At 44.5% G+C, this 22053-nt stretch overlaps 1 protein-coding gene across 3 annotated transcripts in view; it reads left to right on the top strand.

Annotated features, from left to right (window-relative positions):
* Positions 1-22053, top strand: part of LOC125455671 (heme transporter FLVCR2) — a 140582-nt gene that overhangs the window by 32219 nt on the left and 86310 nt on the right. For all 3 annotated transcript variants that reach the window (XR_009446210.1, XM_048537965.2, XM_048537964.2), the window contains exons 2-3: positions 7961-8102; positions 14245-14385. Coding sequence is in view for 2 of the 3 variants with exons in the window: in XM_048537965.2 (XP_048393922.1) it covers positions 7961-8102; positions 14245-14385 (283 nt within the window). In the remaining variant the exon portion in view is untranslated. The remainder of the gene's footprint in view (positions 1-7960; positions 8103-14244; positions 14386-22053) is intronic.

Below are 22053 nucleotides of genomic sequence, written 5' to 3'. Positions count from 1 at the left end.
AAGGCTGTTGATTGGTTTTGGAAGCAGAACTGATATTTTACCAGTAATCCCCCCACCCAACAGCATGCGTGGATTAACAGCATAATAACATCCCTAGTGACGACAATGGTTAAACTGGGATTGGTCCACTGTTGTTTGTCATTTATGTAAACAATTTACAAGATGATCAGCGGATTAGATAGGGTGGACAGTGAGAGTCTTTTTCCTAGGATGATGACTTCAGCTTGTACAAGGGGGCATAGCTACAAATTGAGGGGTGATAGATTTAAGACAGATGTCAGAGGCAGGTTCTTTACTCAGAGAGTGGTAAGGGCGTGGAATGCCCTGCCTGCCAATGTAGTTAACTCAGCCACATTAGGGGCATTTAAACAGTCCTTGGATAAGCATATGGATGATGATGGGATAGTGTAGGGGGATGGGCTTAGATTAGTTCACAGGTCAGCGCAACATCGAGACCCGAAGGGCCTGTTCTGTGCTGTATTGTTCTATGTTCTATGTTCTATGTTCTATTTGGATGAGAATCTGGGAGGCCCAGATAGTAAGTTTGTGGATGATACCAAAATTGGTGGTATAGTTGATAGTGAAGAAGATTATAGAACATAGAACACAGAAAAGTACAGCACAGTACAGGCCCTTCGGCCCACGATGTTGTGCCGTGGAATATTCCTAATCCAAAAATAAAATAACTTAACCTACATTCCCCTCAATTCACTGCTGTCCATGTGCATGTCCAGCAGTCGCTTAAATGTCACTAATGACTCCGCTTCCACGACTATTTAAGATTACAAAGCCTTTTACCTCAATTGGTCAATGTGCCAGATGGAAAAACTGTTAAAAACTGCAGATGCTGTAAATCAGAAACAAAAACAGAAGTTGCCGGAAAAGCTCAGCAGGGGAGGCGATGGCCTAGTGGCATTATCGCTGGACTGTTAATCCAGAGACCCAGGTAAAGTTCTGGGGATCTGGGTTTGAATCCCACCACGGCAGATGGTGGAATTTGAGTTCAATAAAAATATTTGGAATTAATAATCTTATAATGACCATGAATCCATTGTTGATTGTTGGGAAAAACCCATCTGGTTCACGAATGTCCTTTAGGGAAGGAAACTGCCATCCTTACCTGGTTTAGCCTACATGTGACTCCAGACCCACAGCAATGTGGGTGACTCTTAACTGCCCCCTGGGCAATTAGGGATGGGCAATAAATGTTGCCTGGCCAGTGACATCCTCATCCCATGAATGAATAAAGGGGAAAAAATGGTCTGGTAGCATTGTGGAGAGAAATCAGAGTTAATGTTTTGGGTCAAGTGACCCTTCCTCAAAACAGTTCTGAAGAGCTTTTCCAGCAATTTCTCTTTTTTGTTTGTAAGTGGCAGATGGAGTTTAATTTGGATAAATGTGAGGTCTTGCATTTTAGTAAACCAAACAAGGGCAGGACTTATAGTTAATGGGTGGGCTCTGGGTAATGTTGAACAGAGAGACCCAGGGGTTCAGGTACATGGTTCTTTGAAAGTTGCGTTACAGACAGGGTGCTTAAGAAGGCATTTAGCACATTTGCCTTCATTGCTCAGACCATTGAGTATCGATGTTGAGGTGGTAGAAGAAGTTAGTGAGGCCACTTTTAGAGAATTGTGTGCGGGGTCTGGTTGCCCTGCTATAGGAAGAACATTATTAAATCGGAGAGGGTTCAGAAAAGATTTACCAGGATGTTGCCAGGAATGGAGGGTTTGAGTTATAAGAAGAGGCTGGATAGGCTGGGACTTTTTTCACTGGAGAGTAAGGTGTTGAGGGGTGACCTTATAGAGGTTTATAAATTCACAAGGGGTGAAGATAAGGTGAATAGCAAGGGTCTTTTCCTAGGGTGAGGGAGTTCAAAATCAGGGGGTGTATTTTTAAGGTGAGAGGAGAAAGTTTTAAAAAGGACCTGAGGAGCAACTTTATCACAAAAGGGTTGGTTTGTGTTTTATGAGCTGCCAGAGGAAATTATAAATGCAGGTACAGCTACAACATTTAAAAGGCATTTGGACAGGTACCTGAATAAGAAACGTTTAGAGGGGTTTAGGCCAAGTGCAGGCAAATGGGACTGGTTTAGTTTGGGAAACTTGGTCGGCATGGACTGCATGGGCTGAAGGGTCTGGTTCTGTGCTGTATGATTCTATAACTCTATGGCTGTCTACCAGAGGGAACCCTGAACATTGATCCTGAGACAGTCTTAATGCAGACATTTAATAATTGTCTAATTTACAGTACAAAGGACTGTGGGATGGCACGGTGTCTCAGTGGTTAGCACTGCTGCCTCACAGTGCCAGGGACCCGGGTTCGATTCCACCCTTGGGCGACTGTCTATGTGGAGTTTGCACATTCTCCCTGTGTCTGCGTGGGTTTCCTTCAGGTGCTCCGGTTTCCTCCCACAGTCCAAAGATGTGCAGGCTAGGTGGGTTGGCCATGCTAAATTGCCTGTAGTGTTCAGGGATGCGTAGATTGGATGAGTCTGGGTAGGATACTCTGAGAGTTGGTGTGGACTTGTTGGGCTGAAAGGCCGGTTTCCGCACTGTAGAGATTCTATCATCATGTCTGCCCTCAAAAAAACAGACAAAATTAATGAGGAATTAACATATGTCTGCCATGGAGCATTGCTGGCGGCAACATTTATCACCCAATTCAGCTGGTGTGAGATTGGCAGATGTATGAGCATCTTGTGGATGTGGTGCCAACCAAGCGGGCTCCTTTGTCCTGGATGGTGTCAAGCTTCTTGAGTGCTGTTGGAGCTGCACCTATCCAGGCAAGTGGGGAGTATTCCATCACATTCCTGGCTTGTGCTTTGGGGAGTCAGAAGTTACTTGTCATAGTATTCCTAGCCTCAAACCTGCTCTTAGAACATAAAACAGTACAGGCCCTTTGGCCCATGATGTTGTGCCAAACTTTTACCCTAAGGTCTATCTAAACTCCACCCCTACCTTATACTATCATCAATATGCCGATCTAATAGCTGCTTAAATGCCCCTAATGAAGTCGACTCCACTACCCTCTCCGGCAATGCATTCCACACCCCGACCACTCTCTGAGTAAAGAACCTACCTCTGATGTCTCCCTGATATCTACCTCCTTTCACTTTAAAACTATGTTCCCTCGTAACAGCTACCTCCAACCTAGGAAAAAGTGTCTGGTTGTCTACTGTATCTATACCTCTTGTAGCCGCTATGTTTATGTGGTGAGTCCAGTTCAATTTCTGATCAATGGTAACCCCCAGGATGTTTACAGTAGGATATTCAGTGATGGTAACGCCATTGATTGTTAAGGGGCAATAGTTTGATTCTCTCTTTTTGGAAATGGGCAGTGCCTGGCATTTGTGTAGGACAAATATTAATTTCCCCTTATCAGCCCAAGCCTGGAAGTGTCCAAGTCTTCCTGTAGTTGGACATGGACTGCTTCAGTATCTGAGGAGCTGTGACTGGTGCCAAACATTGAGCAATCTTTGGTGAACATCCCCACTTCTGACCTTATGATGGAGAGAAGGTCATTGATGAAGCTGAAGATGGTTGGGCCTAGGACACTACCCTGAGGAACTCCTGCAGAGAGGTCCTGGAACAGCATTGCAGCAACCACAACCCATTCCTATGTACTCGGTATGATTCCCACTAGTGAAGATTTCATTCCTGATTACTATAAATTCCAAGGCTAGTCCTACTTGAAACCACACTTAATCGAATGCAGCTTTGATGTTAAGGACTGTCGCTGTCACTTCTCTGGAATTCACCTCCTTTGTCCACGTTTGAACCGAGGCTGTGATGAGGTCAGGAGCTGAGTGGCCCTGGTGGAACCCAAACTGGGCGTCACTGAGCAGGTTATTGCTGAGCAGGTGCTGTTTGATAGCTCTGTTACTGACACCTTCCATCACTTTACTGATGGTCGAGAGGAGACTGATGGGGCGGTACTAGGGCAATATTCCCCATTTTCAGGCAGCAGCCAGTGTTGTCACTGTACTAGAAAACTGAGAGCTGAAACTGTTAAGTATCCAGAATCTTTAAAAAGGTGATAACATTCTTTAGGAACTGACTTATATAATGATTGGGGGAGCATAGAACATAGAACATAGAACAGTACAGCACAGAACAGGCCCTTCAGCCCACGATGTTGTGCCGACCATTGATCCTCATGTATGCACCCTCAAATTTCTGTGACCATATGCATGTCCAGCAGTCTCTTAAATGACCCCAATGACCTTGCTTCCACAACTGCTGCGGGCAACGCATTCCGTGCTCTCACAACTCTCTGTGTAAAGAACCCGCCTCTGACATCCCCTCTATACTTTCCTCCAACCAGCTTAAAACTATGACCCCTCGTGTTAGCCTTTTCTGCCCTGGGAAATAGTCTCTGGCTATCAACTCTATCTATGCCTCTCATTATCTTGTATACCTCAATTAGGTCCCCTCTCCTCCTCCTTTTCTCCAATGAAAAGAGTCCAAGCTCAGTCAACCTCTCTTCATAAGATAAGCCCTCCAGTTCAGGCAGCATCCTGGTAAACCTCCTCTGAACCCTCTCCAAAGCATCCACATCTTTCCTATAATAGGGCGACCAGAACTAGACGCAGTATTCCAAGTGTGGTCTAACCAAAGTTTTATAGAGCTGCAACAAGATCTCACGACTCTTAAACTCAATTCCCCTGTTAATGAAAGCCAAAACACCATATGCTTTCTTAACAACCCTGTCCACTTGGGTGGCCATTTTAAGGGATCTATGTATCTGCACACTAAGATCCCTCTGTTCCTCCACACTGCTAAGAATCCTATCCTTAATCCTGTACTCAGCTTTCAAATTCGACCTTCCAAAATGCATCACCTCGCATTTATCCAGGTTGAACTCCATCTGCCACCTCTCAGCCCATCTCTGCATCCTGTCAATGTCCCGCTGCAGCCTACAACAGCCCTCTACACTGTCAACGACACCTCCAATCTTTGTGTCGTCTGCAAACTTGCTGACCAATCCTTCAATCCCCTCATCCAAGTCATCCAAGTCATTAAGTCACTAACTGCTGGAACCACAGGGACAGCAGGAGGACATTTAGCTTCTTGGCCTTTGGCTTCTGTTCAGTGAGATCATGCGATCTGTCGCCTAACTCCATTTTAGCCTTAAAGCCTATGGATAATGTTAACACCTATGGATGATGTCTATCTGAAAATGTAGAAAATAGGAGAAATAGTAGGCCATTTGGCCCTTCGAGCCTGGTCTGCCATGCAATATCATCACAGCTGATTAACTAGCTCAGTTATTTGTTCTTCCTTTCTCCCCCACCCTGACCTTTTGATCCCTTTTAGCTCTAAAAAACTATACCTGACTTCTTTTTGAAAGCATTTGATATTTTTATCTCAACTGATTTCTGCAGCAGAGAATCCCACAGGCTCATGGTTCACTGGGTGAAAACATTTCTCCCCATCTTCATCCTAAATGGTTTACCCTATTTCCATAGACTGTGACCGCCTGGTTCTGGACGCCGTAGTCATTAGGAACATCCTCCTGCAGTTAACTTGTCTAATCCCGTTAGAATGTTCCACCACCCCAAATCCCTTTGGTTTCTTAACCTTAGTCAGTATAATCGTAACTGATTCAATCTCATTTCGTATGTCAGCCCTGCCAACCCAGGAATCACTCTACTAAACCTTCATTGCACTCAAAAGCCAGAACATTCTCCCTCAGATAAGGAGACTAACATCGCACACATTACTCCAGGGGTGGTCACACCAAGGCCTTGTGTAATTGCAGCAAGACATTTGTGTTCCTGTACTCGAATTCTTACCACACCATTAGCTTTCTTCACTGCCTGCTGCACCTACACGTTTACTATCAGTGACATGTGTACAATGACACCCAGTTCTTGTTGCACTTCCCTGTTTTCCCAATCTCCTGCCATTACAATAATAATCCAGCTTCCTGCTTTCTCTACCAACGTGTACAACCTCACTTTGATCCACATTATACTGCATTTCCCACTCACCCAGCTTCTCCAAATCATTATTATAAAAGGTTTCAGAGTCAACCTCATTATTGCTCCTGGTCCTCAGCTTTGCTACTTTTCCTGACCATTATATGCTTCTTTTTTGGGCCTAATACCATCCCTAGTTTGTTTCTGAGCTTACCTCTTTTATTTCTCTGCCAGATAAGAATTAAGAATTGTTATAATTCGTCTCTATGTATATCTAAAATATGAACCATTGCCAATCCACTGACAACTCCTTTGGTAAGATTACTTTTTCCATCCTCAACAATGTATTGGTGCAAGAGTTAATTAAAAAAATACCCCTTTGTGGAGGTGTGTGCCCATTACCAGGAATCCTGGAGCACTCTGCTGTGCCTGGTACATTTGAACACCCAGGTCCCTTTCAATGCTGGTTCCTTGGGGGTCAGGGCGTACACACTGTGACCACGTTAGTGCGCCATTATGACTAATGCAGAGTGCAGATACAATGCTGCCTAGGCTTTGACCAGTCTCAAGGGGGAGCAGACATTAGGTGCTGTGGAAGATGTGGGTCTGCTACTTTGACCGGTCTCGGGAGTGGGGTGAGAGGATGTCCTCTGTGGACAGGATGTGCTGTACCATCCTGGGGAGCTAGGCTCTGCACAGTTTGAGCAGGAAACAGGACCGTGTGCTGGATGCTGAGGAAGTGGGTGAATGGAAGCAGTCGTTACAGGAGGAGGGCAAGGACTCTGGGGAGGTGGAAGCTCTCCTTGTGCATGACAGAGCTCAGCTGTCTTGGGTGCTGCACTCCAGAGAGGAGCTGACCTCCACCTGGTTCTGGTGTTTGAGATCTGGGGGCAGTGACTATCATAGAACAGGGAATAGTTGTTCAACATGATGTAAGCATTTGATTGATTGTGGGGATGACCTGCAGCCTCTATTGCTTTTGTCTGTGTCTGCTAGTTTAATCTGTACATAAAAGCCTGTGTTTAGGGCTGTCCAGTTACTTGACTGTATGTGCTGTCCCCCTACTGGACAATGATGGAATGTGGATCTCCAGTGGGCACAAGGGACAGAATGTTGGTGACAGAGGGAGGATGTTCAGACTGCCTGTAATTAAGGACACGAGTGGGGCCTGGTGGATAAACAGTGACCAGGGTGAGAGAATGGGTTTGTATGTATGAGGGAGCGTCTGCCACGCCAGCTGTGAGCCCTGGACAGTGGGTCCTATGACCTCTGTGCCAGGATGTTGGTGAGCAGCAATGCAGGGGTGCCAGCACTGATTGCCAGCGCTCGTCCAGGGCCAAAGCCCAATTTTTACAGATGATGCAGGATGCTGGTCTTTCAGCAGATACTCCTGGAGGGGTTGGTAGGTGTGGGATGGGGCCAGAATTGGACATGACCGACTCCACGGGGAGGTGACGGTTGGCGGTTAATGAAGTGAGTTTAATAACATGCCATGAGGTAACTTTCCAGGCTTGATGATGGAAATCCTTTCACTGAATGACACCACGGTGGCTCAGTGGTTAGTTCTGCAGCCTGTCAGCGCCAGGGACCCAGGTTCGATTCCACCATCGGGCGACTCTCCGTGTGGAGTTTGCACATTCTCCCCGTGTCTGCGTGGGTTTCCTCTGGGTGCTCCGGATTCCACCCACTGTCCACAGATGTGCAGGCTTGATGGATTGGCCATGCTAAATTGCCCATAGTGTTCAGGGATGTGTAGATTAGGCGTGTTATAGGGGGATGGGGATGGGTGGGATACTCTGAGTGTCGGTGTGGAGTTGTTGAGCTGAAGGGCCTGTTTCCACACTGTAGGAATTCTGTTTCAAAAAAAACCTGGCATGCATAACTGAAAATGAACCCAACATGCTGCTTGTGATAAGCAATATGACTGTAATGCACAAATATCTTTCCATTGTTCTCATGTTCCCTACTCCCAGCAATGTGAGTAATTGTATCCTGTAAATGGTTTTTCATTCCTAAGCTTTGCCTGTTGTCTCTCTACAGATGGGAGTTGCACTGGGATTTCTAATCCCTCCCATGATTGTACCCAATGTGGATGATTTGGATCAACTGACTTACCATATCAACATCATGTTTTATGGCACTGCCGCAGTAGCAACTCTGCTGTTCATTCTCGTTATCCTCGGTGAGGAGACTGTTAAATGAGCTACGGGCATCCTACCTTAAGAAAACATTTTGTTCCATCATCAAAAAATATTATTACTAGACCAGTAATCCAGAAACCTCGTCTAATATTCTGAGGACACGAGTTTGAATTCCACCAAAGCAAAAAGTCAATTTAAACCTGGAATAAAAAACTAAAGGCGAGACTGTGAAACCATTATCATTTGTTGTAAAACTCCATCTGGTTCACTAATGTCTTTTAGGGAGGGAAATCTGCCATCCTTACCTGGTCTGGCCTACATGTGACTCCAGCCCCACTGCAATGTGGTTGACTCTTAGCTGTCCTCTGGCTGATTAGGGATGGGCAATGAATGCTGACCTAGGCAGAGGTGCTCTCAAGCCTCAACAAACGTTTAAAAGTGTTTTATAACTAGAGGTGGTAACTAATGGTGTCAGTCGCTGTTTGCTTGGTGAAGCTAGTTCCCTTTTGCACTCCATGTGTATGTTGCACAGTCTCTGAATTTGCTGAACATAAACAGGTTTAACTAATAGAAAGTTATTGTGTTTGTCCAGAGTACGCACACAGGAATGTAAATTAAACAGAGTGATTTATTGTTAAACAGTGAATCATAAACTCACTCATCCTTTACACCAACTTATCATTGTATTCCACACTACTTTTTAAAGAGTTGTTTTTAGGTATTTTGTATATAAAAATATCAAATAGGAACAGAAATCAGTCTGGCATTTTTGAGCTTCCTCTGCCAGATCATGGCTGAACTGTTTTTCTTTTTAATTCCAAGTTTCTGAACTTTCTTTCCTTTAATCTACCTCTGCCTTAAAAATATCCAATGACCCACTTCCACTGCCTTCTTAGACAGAGTTCAAAAGTCCCACAGACCCCAAGTGAAAAGTTTCATTGAATCTTTGTTTATCTGTTTCATTTAATCACTGTTAATCAGACCATCCCTGATTTTTAAAGAGTAACTTCCTCAGTTCCAGATTTTTCCATAAAAATCCTCTCCATTTCTACCCAGTTGAGATCCCTCAGGATCCTATCCATTGGAGCATAGACGATAAGATATAGGAACAGAATTAGGTGAGTGATCCCATCAAGCCAGCTTCCCCACTTGATCACATAGAACATAGAACATAGAACATAGAACAGTACAGCACAGAACAGGCCCTTCAGCCCACAATGTTGTGCCGACCATTGATCCTCATGTATGCACCCTCAAATTTCTGTGACCATATGCATGTCCAGCAGTCTCTTAAATGATCCCAATGACCTTGCTTCCACAACTGCTGCTGGCAACGCATTCCATGCTCTCACAACTCTCTGCGTAAAGAACCTGCCTCTGACATCCCCTCTATACTTTCCACCAACCAGCTTAAAACTATGACCCCTCGTGCTAGCCATTTCTGCCCTGGGAAATAGTCTCTGGCTATCAACTCTATCCATGCCTCTCATTATCTTGTATACCTCAATTAGGTCACCTCTCCTCCTCCTTTTCTCCAATGAAAAGAGACCGAGCTCAGTCAACCTCTCTTCATAAGATAAGCCCTCCAGTCCAGGCAGCATCCTGGTAAACCTCCTCTGAACCCTCTCCAAAGCATCCACATCTTTCCTATAATAGGGCGCCCAGAACTGGACGCAGTATTCCAAGTGCGGTCTAACCAAAGTTTTATAGAGCTGCAACAAGATCTCACGACTCTTAAACTCAATCCCCCTGTTAATGAAAGCCAAAACACCATATGCTTTCTTAACAACCCTGTCCACTTGGGTGGCCATTTTAAGGGATCTATGTATCTGCACACCAAGATCCCTCTGTTCCTCCACGCTGCCAAGAATCCTATCCTTAATCCTGTACTCAGCTTTCAAATTCGACCTTCCAAAATGCATCACCTCGCATTTATCCAGGTTGAACTCCATCTGCCACCTCTCAGCCCATCTCTGCATCCTGTCAATGTCCCGCTGCAGCCTACAACAGCCCTCTACACTGTCAACGACACCTCCGACCTTTGTGTCGTCTGCAAACTTGCTGACCCATCCTTCAATTCCCTCGTCCAAGTCATTAATAAAAATTACAAACAGTAGAGGCCCAAGGACAGAGCCCTGTGGAACCCCACTCACCACTGACTTCCAGGCAGAATATTTTCCTTCTACTACCACTCGCTGTCTTCTGTTGGCCAGCCAATTCTGTATCCAAGCAGCTAAGTTCCCCTGTATCCCATTCCTCCTGACCTTCTGAATGAGCCTTCCATGGGGAACCCATTACACATTTGAATATGTTTCTTAACCGTGTTCTCCTGTCTCTCCCTGTAACCTTTGATCCCCTTACTAAACAAAAACCTACCTCTGCCTTAAATACACCCAGCGATCTGGTCTCTGCAGCCCTCTGTGACAATGAGTTCCACAATTAAACCACCCTCTGGCTGAAAAACTTCATCCTCATCTCAGTTCTAGAGGGCTGTGCCCTCGGGTCCTAGTCTGTCCCACTGTGGAAACATCATTTCCATGTCCGGTCTATTCAAGCCTCTAAGTGTCTGTAAGTTTCAGTCAGATCTCAACTCATCCTTCAAAACTCCATCAAGTTCAATTCCAGAGTCCTCAAGTGCTCATATGACGAGCCCTTCCTAGAATTAAGAACATCGAACTGTACAGCGCAGGAACAGGCCCTTAGGCCCACAATGTTGTGCCAGACATGATGCTAAATTAAACTAATCCCTTCTGCCTGCCATTGATCCATGTCCCTCCATTCCTTGCATTTTCATGTGCTTATCTAAAAGTCCCTTAAATACCCCTACCGTATCTGCCTCCACCATCCTGCAGTGTGTTCCTGACTCCTACCACTCTCTGTAAAAAACTTGCACCTCACATCTCCTTTGAACTTTCTCCCTCTAACCTTAATTGTATGCCCCTGGTTCTGACCCTTAATCCTATCTTCTCATTTCATAATTGTATTAACTTTTATCAAGTCTCCTCTCAGCCTGAGCCATTCAACAGGAAATACCCTGAGTTTTTCTAGCCTCTCCTTACAGCTCTAAACTAGGCAGCATCCAAATAAACCCCTTCTGCATCCTTTCCAAACCCTCCACATACTCCCTGTAACGTGGCACAGAGTGAAACAGGAGCACTAATACAGAGTTTTTAAAAGGAATGAATACCCAAAAAGCACAATCCGCCATTACCTCTGTGACAGACCACAACAAGAACACACAACACGGCCAGACACACTAATCACCCGACCGTACATCAGGGACATATCAGAGATGACCACAAGACTACTCAGACCCCTAGGTATCAGGGTAGCTCACAGCCCGATAACCACCCTGCAACAGCTACTGACCAATGTAAAGGACCCCATATCCATAGCCAATAAAATTAATGTAATGTACAAATTACCATGCAAGGCCTGTGAGAAACACTACAGGGGCCAAACTGGAAGAAAGCTGACAATAAGGATACATGAACACCAACTAACCACCAAGCAACATGACCAAATCTCACTGGTCTCAATACACATGGACAAAGAAGGACATGATTTTGACTGGGACATCACATCCATAATAGCACAAGCCAAACAGAGACATGCCAGGGAATTCCTGCAGGCCTAACATTCCAACCGGAACTCCATCAACAAACACAGTGACCTAGACCCGATATACAACCCACTGAGAAATAGAACTGGAAGTGATGCCAACCACTCCAGCAAACTGAAACATATAAACAACGAGAGGGACAGATGTCAGCGCTTCACTAGGGGCGCACTGACGGTGTTATCTAGCAGGGTGACGAATGTCCGTAACCAAACACATTGGCTTGGCGAGTGTGACTACAACCTCATCCACAACCTGAACTACAAATCTTCTCAAAAATCTTCAAGGTATTAGCAGGAAGAAACAGCGTAACGATAGTCGGAGATTGTGGAAATAGGGGCACAGTCTGAGAATTAAAGTCATTTTCTGTGCACAAAGTGTGGTAGGTGGTTGGGATTCTCTTCCATTAGCAGCATTGGATGCTGGATCAGTTGTTAATTTTAAATCTGAACTAGTTAAATTTTTCTTGAGTAAAGGTATTAAGGGATATGGGCCAAAGTCTCATGGAGTTGGGCCACAGCTCAGCCACGATCCTGTTGAATGGTAGAACAGGCTTGGCGGGCTGAATGGCCTACACCTGTTTCTTTTTCCCTAAAACTGACATCTGTATCTGAATCAGGTGACCCCTAATTTTAAAACAATACCCCCTAGTTCTAGACTTGTCCCACAAGATGAGACACTATTTCCACTTTGTCAGGATTTTATACACTTCATTAAAGTCATCACCCATTCTGAATCCTCTAGATGTATCAAAATTCAATAATAAGCATATGATTGTAGCTTTTAATTTATAAAGGAGTGTAGACAGTAGTGTAATGGGCAACTTTAATCTAAAGGAAAATGAGGTTGCATGTTTGTTTGAGAACTAGGACAATTATCCCCTGATATTTCATGTTACCATCACAGAATCCCCCACTGTCAACATCCTGGGGGTTACTATTGACCAGAAACTCAACTGGACTCACCACATAAACACAGGAGCTGCAAGGGGCCAGAATCTGGGAATACTGTGGTGAGTAACTCACCTCCTGACTCCCCAAAGCCTGTCCGCCATCTACAAGGCACAAGTCAGCAGTGTGATGGAATACTCCCCACTTGCCTGGATGGGTGCAGCCCCAACAACGCTCCGGAAGCTTGACACCATCCAGCCGCTTGATTGGCGTCACATCCACAAACATCCCACTCCCTCCACCCCCGACACTCAGTAGCAGCAGTGTGTACCATCTACAAGATGCACTGCAGAAACTCACCAAATATCCTCAGACAGCACTTTCCAAACCCACGGCCACTTCCATCCAGAAGGACGTGGACAGCAGATACATGGGAACACCAGCCCCTGCAAGTTCCCCTTCCAGCCACTCACCGTCCTGACTGGGAAACATATCGCTGTTCCTTCACTGTCGCTGGGTCAAAATCTTGGAATTCTCTCCCTAGTATCATTGTGGGTCACCCTACAGCAGGTAGACTGCGGCTGTTCTAGATGGCAGCTCACCCCCACCTTCTCTTAGGATACTGACTGTGGATGGTCAGCCATGAGTATAATGAATGGTGGTGCTGGCTCGAAGGGCCAAATGGCCTACTCCTGCACCTATTGTCTATTGTCAAGGGGCAGCTAGGGATGGACAAGAAATGCTGGCCTAGCCCGTGATACCCACACCCCACAAAATGAATTTAAAAAATTGAGTCAGACATCAGTAATAAGTGTGAAACAATCAAAACGGAAATTTTTGGAGAAGCCCAACAGATCTGCCAGCATCTATGGAGAGAGAAACAAAGATAACATTTAGAGAATAGTGATCCTTCTTCAGAACCATATTTGAAACATTAACTGTTCTGTTTATAAAACTGAAAGAACTACGAATGCTGTAAATCAGGAACAAAAACAAAGTTGCTGGAAAAGCTCAGCAGGTCTGGCAGCATCAGTGAAGGAGAAAACAGAGTTAACGTTTTGGGTCCGGTGACCCTTCCTCAGAGCACTGTTCTATTTATGTTTGTTTCACATTTTCAGCATCCGCAGTTCTTTGTTTTATTTCACTAATGATTGTGACCCTGGCTGTGTGGCCTCAGATCTAAAAAGAGCGTGTGCTATGTATTAATATCCAGGTCTTACTTACAGAATATATTTGGGCTCAGCTCAGATGGTGGTTTGTGATGTAAGGTGATACCAACAGCTTGGGTTCAATTCCCACACTGGCTGAGTTTGTCATGAAGGACTGTCCTTCTCAGTCTCTCCCCTTGCCTGGGGCCTGGTGACCCTCAGGATAAACCATTAGCGGCCATCTCTGTCTAAAGTAAGTGCATCCCCATGGTCCTATGGACGATCATAACTTGACCTTTCTTTGATATAGTGACCAAATTCTTTATTATTGGCTGCTGGAAATATTATTTCCTGTTGCAATTCCAGTTTTTGTGCTTTCTCTGATCAATGCTGGAAGTTTGAAAAGACTGTGAAAATACTTAATGCATGCAAAGACAATGGACATTGCGTTAGACAAAAGGGGGGATTAAAGGCTCAGAAATAACTTACATTGGAACTGAATTGTAATCGTGCCCTTTTGTATCAGTTTTTCAGGAGAAGCCAGATATTCCACCGAGCCAAGCACAGGCAGCTATCCTTGCCAAACCTATGCTGGATTATTCCTACATCCAATCAATACTGCAACTGATCAGAAATATGCCATTTTTTCTACTTGTTGTTACCTATGGTAAGTTTCCATTCAATTCTAATTCAGAAGTGAAATGTTGCAGAAGAAAGAACACATGGCTATGGGCGAAATACTGGAAAATGGAATTAGAATAGCCAATGATAATGGGAACTGCAGATGCTGGAGATTCCAAGATAATAAAATGTGAGGCTGGATGAACACAGCAGGCCAAGCAGCATCTCAGGAGCACAAAAGCTGACGTTTCGGGCCTAGACCCTTCATCAGACCTCTGATGAAGGGTCTAGGCCCGAAACGTCAGCTTTTGTGCTCCTGAGATGCTGCTTGGCCTGCTGTGTTCATCCAGCCTCACATTTTATTATCTTAGAATAGCCAATGTTTGTCTTTGACTGGTGCAGACATGATGAGCCGCAGGGCCTTCTACTGTGCTTGCCGTAGAACCTCTGTGACTCAGCAACAGACGTAACGTTTGTGTAAGATAACAAAGTGTGGAGCTGGATGAACACAGCAGGCCAAGCAGCATCTTAGGAGCACAAAAGCTGACGTTTCGGGCCTAGACCCTCTCTGACATAGGGCCTAGGCCTGAAACATCAGCTTTTGTGCTCCTGAGATGCTGCTGGGCCTGCTGTGTTCATCCAGCTCCACACCTTGTTATCTTGGATCCTCCAGCATCTGCAGTTCCCATTATCTCTGATAACATTTGTGTAATACAGGTGCCGAGCAATGACCATCTCCACCAAGAAAGAGTCCAATCTTACTGCCCATTGCCATACAGTGGCATTACCATCACTTAATTCCCACAATCGCAATGTCCTGGTGCTAGCAAAACAAATATTGTGGGCAAAATGCTGCTGGAACAGTATTCCAGAACCCCAGGCTAGCCGCAGCAGTGTATACTATCTACAAGATACACTACAGAAAAGCACCAAAGATCCTCAGACAACACCTTCCAAACCCACGACCACTTCCATCTAGAAGGACAAGGGCAGCAGGTACATGGGAACACCACCCCCTGCAAGTTCCCCTCCCGGCCACTCACCATCCTGACTTGGAAATAGATCAACGTTCCTTCAGTGTCACTGGGTCAAAACCCTGGAAATCCCCCCTCAGGGCATTGTAGGTCACCCTACAGCAGAGAGGACTGCAATGGTCAAAAAAGGTAGCTCACCCCCACCTTCTCAAGGGGCAATTAGGGATGGGCAATCAGCACTGATTGATATCACAGAATACATTTTTTTAAAGTGGCCTAGCGCACCACTCAGTGAATCAAACCACTACATAAAATAAGTGGGTGGGGTGAATTGAACTGAAAGATTGAATGACTTATTGTGATATGTATTTAAAGCAAAACAGTGAAAAGCATTAAGGGTTGCCACACTCAGGCACCATTTTGATGTGCCTGCATTATGGGTGTTGTAACAATTAAAGAGGGTGGGGTCACCAACACTTTTCAAGGTCAGTTCAGGACATGCAACAAATACTGATATTGTTCAAGATACATCCCAAATACAAATACATACTCATTACTAAGCCTAAACGACATTTCTCTTCTATTAATTATTCACCCAGAGCAAACATGGACCTTACTGTTATCTAGATAATTAACCTTGGTACTTATTTCAGAATCCTTGGGTTCTGTGACTCCATTCCTTTTGTTTTGGATGTATATAATCTGTTTTCTCCCTGTTCTAACCCAACATCCATCTTGCCTGATAAAAACCGGCTGTGGATGCAGTAAATCAGGAACAAAAACAGAAGTTGCTGGAAAAGCTGTACAGATCGAGCAGCATCTGTGAAGAAAATAATCAGAGTTAACATTTTTGCAGTTCTGAGGAAGGGTCACCAGACACAACTCTGATCTTTTCTTCACAGACACTGCCAAACCAGCTGAGCTTTTCCAGCAATTTCTGTTTTTATCCCTCTTGCCTTGTTATTTCCTTGAGGCGCGCAGCACAGAAACAGGCTCTTTGGCCCATCATGTCTACACCAATGAACAAACAACAAACTGCACTCATCCTGTTTATCCTCCTATGCCCTGGCATTTTAAGTTCTCATCTAGATGCTTCTTAAATGTTGTGAGAGTACCTGCCTCCACCACCCTCTCAGGCAGCATGTTCCATATTCCTACCAAACATGGGTGAAAATATTTTTCTCAGATTTCCTCTAAACCACCTGTTCGTCATCTTAAACGTGTGCCCTCTATTCTCAGGCACAAATGCCTCTCCTCACAAATTACACTTTTCATCCCAGGCAACATCCTGGTGAATCTCCTCTGCACCCTCTCCTATCACATCCCTCCTATAATGTGGATTCCAAAACTGCACACAATACTGTAGCTGTGGCCTAACCAGTGTTTTATACAGATCCAGCATAACCTCCCTGCTCTTAAACTCTATACCTCAACTAATAAGGACACATACACCATGTACCTCCTTAACCACTGTATGCCTTAAGGGACGTGCACACCAAGATCTCTCTGATCCTCCGTGCTTCCATGTGGCCTACCGTTTATCATGTTATCCCTTGTTTGTCCTGCCCAAGTGCATCACCTCACATTTATTGGATTCCATTTGACACTGACCTTCCCCTCTGACCAGCCCATCTATATCCTTCTGTAATCTAAAGCTAAACTGTCATCCTCTGTACTTCCTAGGGTCCTAATAGAAGCATAGAAACATAGAAGATAGGAGCCGGAGGAGGCCATTCGGCTGCGTGAGCCTGCTCCGTCATTTATGACCATCATGGCTTTGCTGCCATAGATAGAGTCCAACTCAATAGCCTGATCCTGCTTTCTCCCCATAACCTTTGATCCCATTCGCCCCATGTGCTGTATCTAGTTGCCTCTTGAATACATTCAGTGTTTTGGCATCAGCTACTTCCTGTGGTAATGTATTCCACAGGCTCACCACTCTTTGGGTGAAGAAATGTCTTCTCATCTCCGTCCTAAATGGTTTATCTCAAATCCCCAGACTGTGACTCCTGGTTCTGGACACACCTACCATCGGGAACATCCTCCTTGAATCTACCCTGTCCAATCCTATTAGAATTTTACACGTCTCTCTATGAGATCCCCTCCATATGTCTGAATTCTAGTGAAAATAATCCCAACCTAGTCAATCTCTCCTCATACGTCAGTCCCACCATCCCTGGAATCAGCCTGGTAAACCTTCACTGCACTCCCTTGAGAGCAAGTGCATCCTTCTTTAGAAAAGGAGACCAAAACTGCACACAATATTCTAGGTGTGGTCTCACCAAGGCTCTGTATAACAACAGCAACACACCCCTGCTTCTGTACTCAAAACCTCCCACAATGAAGGCCAACATACCATTTGCCTTCTTTACCATCTACTGCATCTGCATGCTTACCTTCAGCAGCTGGTGCACAAGGACACCCAGGTCCCACAGCATACTCCCCTCTCCCAATTTACAGCCATTTGGGTAGTAATCGGCCTTCTGTTTTTGCTTCCAAAGTGAATAACCTCATATTTATCCAAATTATACTGCATCTGCCATTGATTTACCCACTCACCCAAGCTGCCCAGATCAAGCTGAAGGATCCCTGCATGCTCATCAAATTTCACCCTCCCACCTAACTTGGTACCATCTGCAAACTTGGAGATGTTACATTTTGTTCCCTTATCCAAATCATTAATGTATATTGTGAATAGCTGGGGTCCCAGCACCGATCCCTGTGGCACCCCACTAGCTCCTGCCTGACAATTTGAAAAGGACTCATTAATTCCTACTGTTTGTTTCCTCTCTGCCAACCATCCCAGTATCCATTTCAGTACAGTTTCCCCAGTCGCATGCACTTTAATGTTCATATCATTTATTGTGTTCTCCTGTGTCTTGTTCATCTCTTATCTTACCCTCATAGTCCCTCAAACCCTTCTTTCCAATCTATGTTCCTCCAGCCACCCACATTGCCCTTTGCAACCTCTGTGTGAAATTAGTGTCAACTCATGCTGTCCTGTGCCCTCTCCTGCCAATTACTGTTTGTCCTTTCAACGGCAGATTCACCAGATGTCTACCATGGGAAGATCTCAGTGCCAATGCATAGATGAAAGAAAATAAAATTCTATAAAATAACATTATAACACAGAGCCAGAGAAGTGTACTGCACAGGAGAAAGGCCCCTCAGCCCATCATATTCATACCAATTAAAAACAACTGCGTAACTATTCTAACCTCGTTTTGTAGCACTTGGCATGTCTATCGCAGACTTCTCTCACTTGAAAAAAAGAACAGTTAATCATAAAGTCCATGTGACTGGCATCTCATCTTTAAATATTCATTATCTCAACTGGAACTAGAGCAGTAGTTTAGTTGCACAGACAATATTTGCCAAACCAAATTCTGTTTCATTGGCACATTTAAACATTTTCTCTATTTCTGAGTTGTTTTTATATATAGTAAAAATATAATGACCTGAGCACAGACTAATGAACAAACCTGTCTGCCGACGTCCAAGCTGAAACCAATTCTGACCCAATAACCAGAGGGATTTTGACATTGATCTAATTAGACCCAGGTAGGCTAAGTGGTCTGTGATTTTCAGTGATATTTTAGGAAACCATATAACCAATATCCCAATGATTTTCCCTAAACCTTTCATCAAGTGACTGAAGTGTTATTAGGGGAACGCTTTGGAACTAGTGATCATAATTCGATGTGTTTTAAAATAGTCATGAAAAGGGACAAAGCTTCCACAAAAGTTAAAAGTCTTAATTGGAGTAAGGCAAATTTTAATGGTATGAAACAAGAATTTTCATAAGTTGATTGGAGTAGACTGGAGTTTGCAGATAAAAGGACAACTGGCAGCGTGAGGCTTTCAAAGGTGAGATAACGAGAATTCAGAGGCATAATGTTCCTGTTAAAGTGAAGGGTAAGGCTGGTAAGGAACAATGGATGAATAGCAGTAGTGAGGTTCTGGTCAAGAATAAAAAATACATACAACTGGGATCGAGTTAATTTCTTGAAGATTATAAAGGGAGGTAAAAGACGATATGAGATGGCCTTAGCAAATAAGGTTTTCTTTCCTTTACTCATTAACGGGGATGAGGGTGTCACTGGCCAGGCAGCATTTATTGCCCATCCCTAATTGCCCAGAAGACAGTTAAGAGTCAACCACATTACTGTGGGTCTGGAGTCACATGGAGGCTAGACCTGGTAAGGATGGCTATTTCCTTCCCTAGAGGACATTAGTGAACCAGATGGGTTTTTCCTGACAATGGTCATCATCAGATTATTAATTCCAGATATTTTATTGAATTCAAATTCCACCATCTGCCATGGTGGGATTTGAAGCCAGGTCCCTAGAATGTTATCTGGGTCTCTAGATTAACAGTCTAGTGATAATACCCACTAGGCCATCACCTCCCCAATTAAGGATAGTCCAAAGAGATTCATAAAGTTCATTAAGAACAAAAGGGCAACTAGAGAGAGAATAGGGCCCCTTAAAGATCAACAATGTCATCTTTGTATTGAACCTCGGGGGATGTGAGAGATATCAATTGAATGTTTTGCATCAGTTTTTACTGTGGAGAAAGAAGTGGAGAGGACAGAACTTGGCGAAATAAAAGCTGATGTTTTGAAAACAGTTCACATTACAGAAGAGGAAGTGCTGGAGGTCTTAGAAAATATAAAAGTGGATAAATCTCCAGGACCAGATCAAGTGTATTCCAGGACTTTGTGAGAGATTGGGGAAAAATTTGCTGGACCCCTAAGCAGAAATATTTGTATCATCTATAACGATGAGTGAGGTTCTGAAGGACTGGAGGGTGGCTAATGTGCCTTTATTTTTAAAAAAAGGCTGCGAGGAGAAGCCTGAGAAGTATCGGCCAGTGAGCCTGACATGAGTGATGGGTGAGTGGTTGGTATTTCTCTAAGACAGGATTTATATGCATTTGGAGAGACAAGCTCTGATTATGGGTTGACAGCACGGTTTTGTGCGAGGGAAATTGTGTCTCACAAATGTGATTGAATTTTTTTAGCAAGTTACCCAAAAAGATTAATGACAGCAGAACAGTGGACGTTGTTTATACGAACTTTAGTAAAGACTTTGACAAGGTTCCACAGAGCACAGGACAGGAGTGTGATGGAATTCTCCTCGCCTGATTAATGCAGCTCCAGCCTTCTCTTTCGCCACATACAGCTAGTCCAAGATAACAAGGTGTGGAGCTGAATGAACACCTTTTCTGATGAAGGGTTGAGGCCCAAAACATCAGCTTTCCTGCTCCTCCGATGCTGCTTGGCCTGCTGTGTTCATCCATCTCTACACCTTGTTATCTCAGATTCTCCAGCATCTGCACTTCCTGCTATCTCTGATACAGCTAGTCCAGTTCACTTTCTGTTCAATAGAAACACCTGGGACATTGCTAGTGGCAGATTCTGTGAAGATAATGCCATTAAATGTCAATCATGATGATTAGATTCATTGATTCCAGTTTTGCAACGGCCCCTTGATGCCACACTCTATCAAATGCAGCGTTGATGTCAAGGGATATCACACTCACGTCACTTCTGAAATTCAGCCCCTGTATCCATGTTTGAACCAAGGCCGTAATGAAGTCAGAAGCTGAGTAGCCCGGGTGGAATCCAAACTCAGCATCACTGAGCAAGTGCTGCTTATTGGTACAGTTGATGACATCTTCCATCACTTTATTGGTGATTGAGAAAAGATTGATAGGGCAGTAATTGACTCGGTTGGATTTGTCCTGCTTTTTCTCTACAGGATGCACTTAGGCAATTTTCCACATTCTCAGGTAGATCCCAGTGTTGTAACTGCATTGGAACAGCTTGGCTCAGGGAGCAGCAAGTTCTGGAGCACAAGTCTTCAGTACTATTGCTGGAATGTTATCAGGGTCTCTGATGAAGGGTCTAGGCCCGAAACGTCAGCTTTTGTGCTCCTGAGATGCTGCTTGGCCTGCTGTGTTCATCCAGCTTCACACTTTGTTATCAGGGCCTGTAGCCTTTGCAGTATCCAGTGTCTCCAATCATTTCCGAATATCATGTGCCAGATAGCAGAGATAGCAAGTGATAGACCGAGCTGAGTGATTACACACCGATGGATCAGATCTAATCTCTGCAATCCCGCCACATCCAGTGGTGAATGGTGGTGAACAATTAAACAACTCACTGGAGGAGGCGACTCCATGAATAGCCCCATCCTCAATGATGGAAGAGCCCAGCACATCAGTGCAAAAAATAAGGCTGAAGCATTCACAGCAATTTTCAGCTGGAATTGCTCAGTGGATGAGGGAGGCGTTGGCCTAGTGTTATAATCACTGGACTGTTAACACAGAGACCCAGATAATGTCCTGGGGACCCGGGTTCGAATCCCACCACAGCAGATGGTCGAGTTTGAATTCATTAAATAATCTGGAATTAAGAATCTAATGATGCCCATGAATCCATTGTTGATTGTTGGGAAAAACCCACCTGATTGACTAATGTCCATTAGGGAAGTAAAACATAGAGCAGTACAGCACAGTACAGGCCCTTCGGCCCACCATGTTGTGCTGAACTTTTACCCCAATCCTAAGGTCTATCTAACCTCCACCCCTACCTTATACTACCATCCATATGCCTGTCTAATAGCAGATTAAATGCCTCTAATGAGGCCGACTCCACTACCCTCTCCGGCAATGCATTCCACTACCCTACGACTCTGAGTAAAGAACCTACCTCTGACATCTCCCCTGTATCTAC

The sequence above is a fragment of the Stegostoma tigrinum genome, chromosome 10, assembly GCF_030684315.1.
Source record: "Stegostoma tigrinum isolate sSteTig4 chromosome 10, sSteTig4.hap1, whole genome shotgun sequence".
Classification (NCBI taxonomy): Eukaryota; Metazoa; Chordata; class Chondrichthyes; order Orectolobiformes; family Stegostomatidae; genus Stegostoma; species Stegostoma tigrinum.
The sequence above is the reverse complement of the archived record's forward strand: the minus strand, read 5'-3'. Positions and strand labels throughout refer to the sequence as shown.